Genomic DNA, 11,716 nt, shown 5'->3' on the forward strand with positions numbered 1-11,716 from the left:
CGCTGCCCGCACCTCCCTGCCCGCTCCGATGAAGCGCGGCGCGAAGCCGGAGCTTGGGCTCGCCTTTCTGCCGTTGCGGGAGCCACGTCTCCCCCCCCCAAACTCGGGCATAGGCAGGAACTGAGGTTACGCAGCTTTAATGCTTGGAAAAACGATGCTTTAGAAACCAGGCAGCTCAGCTGTCAGGAACATCTAAACGCCAAACGTCTGGCCTGTTGTTGCACAGCTCTGGACTGAACCAGAACAGCTTCGAAGCAGAAAAATTACTTGAGCACATATAAGCAAGCACCAGCCCTGTGCTTGAGATCCTGACTCACTAGTCCATGCTTTTCTATTTGCTGCTGCCATTTTTGTTTCACTATCAGTGGACTCTATCGCATTTATTACTCAAAGTTTCCTTTCCTGTGGGTAAAGCTTGCGTACCTTCTCTCCCTCATTTCCTTATTGACAATGGGAAAACACCTTTCTCGGAACCCTGAAATTAAATAACTGGTTGATTAACAGGGTAATGCATTTTTTTTCTAAGTATGTTTGCTGTTTGAATATCCTGTTGTTACGTCCAGCCAAGCATTTTCAATTAACGCAGCAGTAGCTCTTGTTCCACACATGTAACAAAGATAAAAGTGAAGAGGCCTGTTAAATGGTGCACATTAGATCTAGGCTAAGGTGCAGGAACTTGTGAATCAACTGCTGCTTCCCCCAACCCCAACACACCCACACTTAAATCAAGACAAAATGAGGCTTTGTCCATTTTACAAAAATAGCTCTTAATGAGATTTAATGTCTGTCTCCATTTTACAGATGTTCCAGACAAAAGCAACCTGCATATTTCATACAGAACAGAACTGGTGACAAGTTGGAACACCCGCTCTGAGCTCCGTTCTTGTCTGAATGAGAGCAGGAGGTCACCTGGGTCAAACCTGCCTCTAGCTCGATACAAACGTCTGTGGTAATGTCAAGTTTCCCCAAGAATGATCCAGGACAAAAACGCCATGACTTCACAACAGAAACAGTGATTCCTTACAACGCAGTTAAGGAATGTCTGTTCAGGTCATATAAAAACTGCACCAACATTGTCTTGAACTATTAAGCATTCAAAATGGCTACTATAGAGTTATATAAGAAGGGAGCACCTACAGGTTGGATCTGCTTAACTTAATTAGGTAGCTAGAAAACTATTTCTGAAGACAAAAGAACACACCAGAGACCTTACCCTGGAGAGGTAATCTTCATTATTTGGAAGTTTTGCAACGCAGGCAAAACAAGGTATTGTACCCTCTGGAGGGGCGAGCAGACTGCATTTTGAGACTTGTTGTGTTACAATTCTCCCTCCCAGACAGGATTTCCAAAGCAAATGCTGAAACTGTCTCAAGTCAAGACATAAATAAATAGAAGCGGAGTGACGTGACTCCAACAGGATACTCCTGACTTTTGCTACAGCAGAAAATAGTCTCTTCATAAATCTGAGTGGTTTTAAATAATATACACGTGATCCATACCCTGTGACATCGCTTATTTTTTGGTTCTTGGTCTCTCAGACATTTAGGAGCTGTATGTGAGATTCAGAGAGGTTAGCTACATCCATTCCAGGAGTTCTGGATGCTGTCACAGGTCTCTGAGTCTTGCCAATGTAATCTAAAACTGATTAAGCACCATAATGCCTTAGGATGACAGCACGGGATTTTAATTACTTCACGCTGATTCTTTGAGTGTTGCTGTATTTTAGTCTTGAGCGTGCAGGTCTAGATTTAGAGTTTCAGGACAGACAGCAGCAGTGTTTATTAGCACTTATTAGTCCAGTCTCACAGCAATTAGAAAAGACTCAAGTGACTCTTCAAGTTAGTTTGAGGACCATTAGAATAGTGATGAGGTTTCACTATCCTCCTAATGCACATGCTGCAGGCTCAGCAGTGGTAACTTGGGGTTCCCTGCAATTATCTGAAGGCAGCAAGTGAGGTTGGGCACCCTTTAGTTCCGAGACTCCGAGGACGTCGGGCTGCGAACTGTTGACATCAGGTGGGACTTGTATGTCTTGCTCAGGCCGGTCATCCAGAACTTCAGAAGCTTGACATTGTCCTCCTCTGCAGCTCCCAGAATGCTCAACAGTTTTTGGGTATCTTCCTTGGGTCTGCTGTCCACTTTGGTGAATTTAAAGAGGACCTTCACTTTACTGCAGGAAAGAGAACTCCTGTCACTACTACAATTGACTCGTATGCATCAAAGAGGCAATGAGCACTAACTGTAACTTCTCTCAGCACCTACTGCAACTACACGTTAATAAATGTCTCAAGCAGTATTCCACGGAGACTATTCTCCAGCTTTAAACAAAGAAAGTGGGGGAAGAAGGGCACAAGAAAAAGGGAGATTAGTTAAGGGGAATTAGTCATTTTCAGTAGTAGTACATGTGATCCTCCTCTTTTTCATTCTTGTTAAAAGTAAAATAATTAGCTCTGACAACTGGGAATCTCCCTGGGAGGCACATCCAGTGCCCATCTGGCCTTCAGATAATTTCTCAAAATCATAACATTCTGTGAATTATTTCACATGACTGTTTGGTCTTCCTTTCTAACTCCTTGCATCTTTGAAACGTGCTGCCTGGAGGCACAACCATGACATCTATTTGGCACGTTATCTGCACTGGAATACAGAGTTCACTGACAGGCTTATATGTTTGCATTCTTAATCCTCGTAACGTGTATAAGGCCGACAAGTATCGTCACGTAGGTAAACTCCAGATGCAAGAACTGAAGCATAAAGGTTAAGAACTGCTGAAAGGCAAAGAAGAGGGGATCAAAGTAGAATTCTGACACTCTCATCTCCCATTAGTAAAGCTGACTGCTCTCAAGACTGAAGTAGAAGTTATCTGACTACAAGTTTGCCCTGTACTCTACTGTAACCATTCCAGGATTCATGCCAAAGCTGTTTCTCTGACTGCAGCAGGAGCAGTACTTACTTCATCCACTCCTCTTTCAGGCAAACAAGGCACTGATCCACAACATCTACAGAAAGGTTCTGGTTGGTCAGAGCAGCTTCGATCTTGTTCAAGATTGTAGGACCAACTGCAAGATCAGAAAGAAGGGAAATGCTGAGAAACAGGATTTGCAATCTATCGGTGGTAACTGACAGCTTTACTGGTAATACCAAGGACTAACCCATTTATCCTGAGTACCTGCTGGAATTACAGATGAATACGTATTTGTTCCATCTCTTAGTCTGTTAAAGAGTTCTGGTTTGCACTCATTTTTCACCAGTACTTTGACCTGGTGCATCAACACAATTTCTTTCTATATGCAGAAAGCTGAAGTATTAATAACAGCACAGCCAGTTTCAGCACAGAACATTATCTCTGAACTAATCAAGCCAAATTCCTTCTCAAGTCAGGAAGAAATCTACCTGCTCTAGAAGGTGAAAGAACAGCCTCCATGGCCTGCCTTCATTTCACCTGTTTTTTAGAGGGTATAAAAGATCATTCTACTAAAAAAGCTCTGATCCAAGATGCAGTGCTGAATTCTGTAAAGGATCTTGGGACATGCACACAGGTTCAGGGGCCCTTGTTTTTAAGGCTCACTTTTAAAACGAAGTTGTTTCAATTTTGTTGTTTCCAGTACCATATCAAAAGCTCATTACACATGCAAAGTTACGAAAAAACTTCATGCTGTTTATTACATACATAAATAAAAATATACATTAAAAAAAGCTAACCAACCTGAGGCATTCCTTTCCTGGACAATTTATAGTATTCTCTAGGAGGCTATTTTATCAGCTCTCTATTGCCTAGTAAGCATGATGCTGTGATAAAATAGCCTGTCCTGGAAGAAGCTCCTAGACATGCCATTAATCAGATGGAAAACAGAAAGCTATAATTATCTACACTGGATCTACAACAGCTGCTGGAGCTCAGAAAGAACTCTACAGAGGGAGTGAATCTTTGCTTTACATTGTACCTGAGTGTTCAGTGGACAGAGTTAACCACCTGTCCATGTCTTTTGAGACAGACACTGATGCCGATGTGTTTAAGTTTGGACTTCCAGAAAATCTGAAATGGGTGGACCTGACTAGAATCACATCTACTTGCAAGTGCTCCAAATTACAGAACAAAGCAGGTAAAGAAAGGACTGCCACTTCTGTGTCAGTCATATCAGTCTATCAGGTGGAGTATGGGAGATGATGAGTAACATCACAGTCCTTACACGTTTAGTGGATTAAACTAGAGACATTCAAAATAAACCAACGAGTACTTGAGGATAAAAAGTGCTTGTCATAGTTTTCAAAAGAATTTCCCTACAATTGCTACTGAATCCATGTTACAGAATTTGTTTCCCATTTCTGAGGGATCTGCTAAACAGACTATGGTAGACATAACCTAAACAGCTGTCAATTCTCAGCCCCTGTTCCTATAGTGATTTGGCTTTCTACTCAGACTTCCTTAAAGGCCAGCACATGAAAAGCATAAAAAATGGTTAAAGATCAGGATTCTTATTTTATTCTCAGTGCTAGAAGTTTCTTCAGGGTCCAAAGCACCCACCTCGATCTGCTGCAACAGGACTGCCACTGGTGACAACAAACTCATACTTGTTGAGGGACTGCTCATCTTCAAGCAGAGTTGGGTAGAGAGTGGACCGAGTAGCAGCGCGAACTTCCACGAGGACTGCAAACTCTAGAGCAACAGAAGCCCCAAACAACATTATCTACAATGGCCCAGATTCTAAAACAGGGCTGCAAACTCTGCTCCAAAAAACCCACAGTTCTGTCAGCTTACAACACTTGCTCAGTAGGAACCAGGACTGTCAGCTATGGTGCTATTAGCGGTTACAAGAGGTGACACACTTTCAACAACTGATCAGGCAGGGATATTGGGAAGAGACGTGGTAAAGACTGAAGTTCATGCAGCATTTTTAGACTATCTGGTAATTCTTTATTGAAAAATATTAGCACCCTTTGACAGAATACGATATGGAGAGTTCTTACCAGATGACAATATGTGGGATGGGATTTGGACATGTGGGCTAAGCCCTAAGAAGTTGCACCGATATGCCTCTTCATACTGCTCACTGTAGGGGATGATCCGCACACAGCCAACAGGCAGCATGGTCTAAAGAAAGAAGGGAATTTGCTGGAAGAACCATTGGATATAAATCAGCAAAGCACAGTCTTTTACCCAACTTTCAAGACCAGCCAAGAACTGGAGGACTGCTGTAAATATTCTGCTGATCAGAAAGGAGAGGGGGGGGAAGATCAGAAATATCTCACTCAGCTTGAAAGAAAAACTATACAGTTGCTATCTATGGACAGCCACAAAATCCAAAGGTTGAACTTTTTTCTCCCCTCAAAATCATGTAATTTAGAACACATTTTCCACAAGATTACATATTAGAGGCAGGTTATTATGAAAGCTGGACCACTCAAACATATGTAAAAACAAGCAGCCAAGGAAAAAAAGGAAAAGGTCTCTACCCTCAGCACATCAAAAGCAGACTGGACAAGATCCATGTCTCGAGCTTTCCAGATGACCTGGTTCCCCATCAGAACATGCCAAGCCAGCATGCGGAATGCTGAAGCCCCAAGAACCTGAAATGAAACCAAACTGCCCTGTTAGAAAACATGCCACGTAGGAAACTGCCTAGAACCAAACAGCAGGAATGGACATGAAAATTTAGCAAACTGTGTGTACTGACAACAGTTCAAAACCTGGTACCAAGATTAAGTATTTCTCTGTCAGGTGCTGAAGATGTCAGAATCGTGCAAAGTAATTTTTACCCCCTCTTACAGTTTCAAGAATAAACAGCAGCAAAGTACCACCAACGTGCCTAACCAATGGTTTGAGTCAGTATTAAGCACAGTAAGAGAACAGTTCAATTCCTACACTCTCTCAAATCCTTCAGCTCTCTGGCAAGATTACACAAATCAGCCTGCTTCCTGGCCTAGTTAGTGGGTTGGCAAGATAAATACAGGCCTCCTTGGAATGGAACTGGATAACTTCTATTAGGAGATAACTTTTCCCATTTCTCTGATCTGTGTTATGTTCATAATAGTGATTCAGGCATGAAAGCTGTAACAATTTTCTTAGATAAGCCTCTAAAGGTGGCTAAAAGTTGCAATATGGTGTAATTTAATAGCTTTTAGCATTCCAAATTAGGAGAAAGGAGAACAAGTGGCAGATAGAGAGATATAGCAGATAAAAAACATAGGAGCTACTTGTCAAGAGCATCCAGGAAAACAAGCTGGTGTAACAGTAACTGTGGGTCTTATGCACAAAGCCTTCTTCCTCAGAGTAACTGGAAGCACTGGTGACAAGCTAAATCCACACAGACTGAACCATTTGTTCTGTTGCTCCTGCTCTTTTTTTTTTTTTTCCCTAAAACACTTTTGTTGTAAGCAAACAATGCTCAGCTTTGAACATGCTGCATAACCTCTGCATTTACTGACATTGCTTTTGGGAAGGACAGAAGTGCAGAACTTGAGAGAAATCACATGATCCCAGCCACACGACAGATGACTGGAAGAGGCTCAGGACAAGCAGAGCATGACCTCAGAGACAGCCAGAATCTCAGAAATGCAGTTAACACTGTTACTAGCTATGTAGGCACTGCCTTGAACAGGAAACAAATGCAAACTGCAGGAAAAAAAAATGTATCCTTTTCAAAATACAGTATCAGCAGAATGAGAAGTTATTAGCTTGTGAACTCAGAAGCAAAGTGAACTTGTTCCTCTCTTACCTGTCTCATATGCCTGAGAGAGCGGAAGACGGACAACCTTCTGTGAGCTACGTTCCATCTGTTGCAATCTGGCATCAGGGATGTTTCAGGAGAGCATTTAGAGAGCTCCTGCCCTTCTGCAACATCTGGCTGGGAAGAAGGCTTCTCTTCTTCCTCAGACCCATCCCAGCCTTCTGACTCTTCTTGGAGGTCTAGAAAACAAACAGACAAAAACAACCTGAGTTCTCATTAGAATTGCTGCTATCTAGGACTGGGAATTGCCTCAGAAGTGCCTACACAAACTACAGATAACTGTTTTTGGCTGTATGTGAGGAGAAAGCATTTGGAATACAGTAATTGAAAACAGTGTCATAGCCTTAAAGTATAACTAAGTTTTGCACCTCAGATATAAAATAACCATTGGAAGGTCAACAAGGAATGTTCATCTTCCACAGAACAAAACATTGCGTCCCCCAACCAGCTGTGCATCCTCTGTCACTGCCACAGCTTTTGCAGATTCTTTTCTACATGGAGTAATAAAATTATTAACTATGAGAAGAATTTAAGATTCTTTAATTTTAGAAATTTGAGAGGAAAAAAGACCAAGAAGAAATCTCCATATTTTGACTGCAAATTCTTCTGGCTATAGAGATTCATTGAGAAGGCCAGCCCAGCCAGAGAACAATAATGACAATGATGCAATGTTCCTACTCAAACAATAAACAACATAAGTGCATGCAGAGAGCCTACAATGCCAAAGGCCTTGATTTCACATTCCTGACAGTCACAGGCATATGGGAAAGCACATCAGCTACTGCAGGGCTACCATTAAGGTGAAATCCAAGAGGGACAGTTGCACTTAGTATGCTGGCAAAAGATTTTGGTGCTTTACCAGTCACAGCATTCTTAGAGGATCTTCCAGCTCTGGAAACTCTGACCTCACCTGCAAGTTTTTCCATCTGAACAAGGGTGTCTTCAGTTGGAGCTCCCTCCAGAAGTTTTTCCGTAAGTCGGCTGCCACAAGCTTTCAGAAGCCTGGAAACATTGAAAAACAAGTGGAAGCAGCATTTGTTAATCCTGCTTGCTAAGTGACAAAATTTAGAAAGAAATCTGTGTAACAAAATATTCAATCATTAACCAATATGTGTTTCTTATTGACACACCTACACGTTCCTTTGTCCTAACTACCAGTGCCCCTTACAGCTGCAGTTGCTCAGTCACTGAAAGGCCTACCATTTCGCAATTACCTTGTGCAACACATTTATTCCCCATCCAAGTCACATGCCAGCACTGCATCCCTCTCTGTGGCATCTTTCCAGGGAGTTCTGATGAGCAAACACACTGAGGTGTAGGGGTGACTTTTCTTGCATTTTTCCTCGCTTTTCCTCGTACTTCAGTTTTTGCATAAGGAGCTTTACTTCCCAGCAACAAGAACTATCTTTGCCCTAAAGCCATCATGAGGCTTTCTGAGCTTAGCTTCCTCTAATTCAGAGTCTACTTAGCAAAGTCCAGCTTACTGCATCAAGAGAAACAACCCAAACATTTCCAACCCTTTACAAAAAAAAAAAAAAAAAGCAACATTTTCTTTGTGAAGGAGGTCTAGAAGCTAGAAACACAAGTGGCATTACCAAGCAAAGGAAGTGTGCAAACATGCCCACAGGTTCTCATCGTTGGTCAGTGATGTTAAGGAGCGGGCTGCGTTGCCGTTGCGCTGGTGCAGGAAGGGGGTGAAGGCTGTGTTCATCCTCTGGGCACGCTGAGGGCACCCAAACTGCTCTGCTTCAAACACCTGCAGCACAGAAGGAGGACAGTGTGACAGTCTGATAAAGTGCTGACAGAAATCTAAAGTCACCAAAACGCTAAGGAACAGCCACTAGTGAAAGGGGTGCATCAAACACAGTCATTCAAATACACTGCAAATAATGAGGGAAGGAAAAAACACCTTATTCTTAGATTGCTTAACATTATCACTGAGTAACACATCCGCTCCCAAAATGCTGCCCTTCACTACTTTGGGTACTTAAATTCTAACAGAGCTATCGTGTGGCAGTTTGGAGTCTGAAGATGGCTTAAAAGGACAAAGGTGGTCTGTCCCCTCTCTCCTATACACCCAGATACACACTGCCCTTTTATTCCTTAAAGACTAACCTGACTGCAGTGAGCAAGAGCAGCTTTTGCATTAAGATGCAAAAAACTACCACAATGCTGTATTAATGCTGAGCCAAAAGGAATCACTCGCTGACCCACCTTAAGTGCTTTGCCCTGAAGCTCATCGATGATGCCTCTGATTTTTCCCAACAAGAAAGGCCATGAGTTGATGAGGTAAATCCGGTCCATCATGATAGTGATGATGCTGTACCAGCGCTGGAAACCTCGGGCCAGGCTGTCTTTGATAAAGAAGGTGTGGCTGAACACAAAACCATGCTGTTCGTCTCCAAAAAATATAGGCCCTTCACGTCCTGGGCAGACCTGAATGGAAGGGACATACAGACCAAACAAGCTCAGCTGGATGAGTTATGAACTGTATAACTAAAGCTTTCTGCTATTTAACAGACATCTGATGAATAAAACAAGCTTTTTTTTCTTCTTTTTTTTAAGGCTATCCAAAACCTGCAGTCAAGCAGACCTCTACAAACATAATAAAGCTTTCAATTTAACTTTAATTTACACATTTAGCTCAATTCAGCTACAAAATTGTGGAGAAATCACAAGAAATTGCTGATCCTGGCATACAAACACTAGCCTGTAAGGCTCTCCCTATGAGATGCTTAATGTTGGCTGTCTGTAAAGGCCAATTATTTCTCAATGCAAAGCAACAGATGCCAGCATTTTTACACAAACAATTTATCAGTTTATATTAAAAACACACAAACAAGAAACAACCAGCAATAAATGCACAGGAGTGAAAATAAGAAAACTTTTACACCTCAGAAATCAAGAGGAAAACATCCCCAAGGTTATCAAACATCATCCTTAAAAATTCCCACCAATCCCAGAACAAACAGTCTTTACATCTTTCTTTCCACCTCCATTCCCTCCTTCTTCCGGACTGTACAGCGCAGCTAAGATTAGCAAAGCAGCATGTTGGATTTGAAGCAGTGTGTAAGGCCCTAAACAGGATTTCTCCCTGTTCTCCTGGAGAGTTACCTCACAACTCAGACTGCGAACGCAGGCCTGGCGCACAATGCTGAACAGCTGGGGATGGTTGGGGTGTTGGTGACTGACATACTTGATCGAAGTCTCCTTGTCATGGCTGACAAATCCAGGATGTCCTCCTGCAAGAGAGCGGCAACCCTGAAGACAGAAAAGCAAATCCAAGCATAAATGAACATGCAGATGTCTAAGGTTTCCAACTGCCTCTGCATTTTCCCTTCAAAACGTAGGGTAACATTATTTACACATGCAAATATAAACTCAAGAATTCAGAATACAAGCAGTTTGAGTCAGGATCAGCACTTGAACTCAGATCCTCAAATTGCACTCCGTGCAATATATTTCCTATGCTAGTTTTCCACTCATGAATTTGATTCTGAATTTGATGGCGATGGCTCTGCAAGCAGTACAAGTCAGTTAACAGCACCTGTGAAACCAGCTGGCCAACAAAAGCACTGGCCATAACCTAAAGGAAAGTAAATAACAAGTAGCTCAGATCAAGTGCTAATAGTAGCCACACTAAAGAATAACTGAGAACATAGATTTTCTCTACCATTTTAATAGCTTTGAGAAGTTTGTTTTTTTTCATTTTTTTTGACATTGCTGCTAAAGATTACCATTAATCAGTGTTAGAACCTGGCCTAATGAAGCAAAAAACCCTTGAAGTCTGAGGGAAGCATTTATCAGACACATGAAAATCACGCACATAGGGCTTAAAAAGATCTCCACAAAGAATCTCACCAAAGTCTATTTGCTTAATAACAGTTCCTTCAATTTCTGTCACGGGTCACCTGCAGTTTGTAAGGACTTTTTTAGTACCGTCAGTTACATGAAAGTATAGGAGTAGTTCATGTGTGTTTTTCCTTCCTCCTAAACAAAGCAATTTGAATCAGAGAATCCAAGAGCCCTTTAGTGAAGCAAAGAAACACTGATGGTCTGTGTACAGGTATTCACACTTGCCTCACACATGTCTGACTTCTTTGGCCCCGGACTGCTGGAGTCAGCACTGGCACCTTCAGCTGGGCTGTGTGAGCGGATCCTGCTGCTCATCTGGATGCCTCCTTCCTCCTCTTCCGCTTGCTCATTCTGCCCAGAGATATCCCCGCTGCCTGCACCTTGAGGGAGCGGTGAGTGTAGAACCTCAGTGCAAAAGAGGGTGCGGGGACCGTGGAGCTCACAAAAATGGCAGAGGGCCACAATAGCATTCATAGCGAGAGCTCAGCACATCCGTCAGGGTCTCCTGCAGATGAGTGATATATATATATATATATATGTATATGTGTACATAAATACAAACTGGTGACAATAACAGCTGTCAGAACACCCCCTGGACCTGTTGGGTGTGAATGCTGATCTATGTCCTTCCAAGAACTGCTCAGCCAGAGTGTCCAGCACAATTCCACCCTGGGGTATGCTCATACCTCAGGCCTTGACAGGACAGGCCCAGAGCAAGACAATCACCCAGTATTTAGACACCTCAGACTTTGCTGGGATGGGACTGGGCAGGACCAATGCTTCTGTGCTCAGCCACCCTCAAAGACCTCCACCCAAGTTTGCTTTGGCCAAACTGACAGAATGGCTGAGAAGGGACCTCAGGGTTCATCCAGCCCCACCCCCGCCACGGGCTGGCTGCCCTTCCAGCTCAGGCTGCCCAGGGCCACCCACGGCCTCGGGCACCTCCAGGGATGGGCACCCACTGCTCTGTGAGCAGTGCCAGCACCTCACCGCCCTCTGAGTGAAGGATTTCCCCCTCACATCTAACCTAAACCTCTCTCTTCCAGCCTAAAGCCGTTCCCCCTCGTTCTAACGCTGCAGGCCTACAGGCCCGGCCAGGCGCTGCGTGCCCACAGCGGCACCCCGGCTGCCAC

At 43.2% G+C, this 11,716-nt stretch overlaps 1 protein-coding gene across 1 annotated transcript; it reads right to left on the bottom strand.

Annotated features, from left to right (window-relative positions):
• Positions 1-746: 746 nt before the first annotated feature.
• FLCN (folliculin) lies at positions 747-11,057 on the bottom strand. Its single transcript, XM_003210607.4, has 11 exons — positions 10,809-11,057; positions 9,843-9,989; positions 8,943-9,164; positions 8,324-8,484; positions 7,639-7,730; positions 6,717-6,907; positions 5,455-5,568; positions 4,969-5,092; positions 4,526-4,657; positions 2,954-3,059; positions 747-2,170 (listed from the first exon to the last, which is right to left on the bottom strand). The coding sequence occupies exons 1-11, from the start codon at positions 11,055-11,057 to the stop codon at positions 1,969-1,971; spliced, it is 1,740 nt and encodes a 579-aa protein (XP_003210655.1). The 3' UTR covers positions 747-1,968.
• Positions 11,058-11,716: the final 659 nt, after the last annotated feature.

The sequence above is a fragment of the Meleagris gallopavo genome, chromosome 16 (genome assembly GCF_000146605.3).
Source record: "Meleagris gallopavo isolate NT-WF06-2002-E0010 breed Aviagen turkey brand Nicholas breeding stock chromosome 16, Turkey_5.1, whole genome shotgun sequence".
NCBI classification, from domain to species: domain Eukaryota; kingdom Metazoa; phylum Chordata; class Aves; order Galliformes; family Phasianidae; genus Meleagris; species Meleagris gallopavo.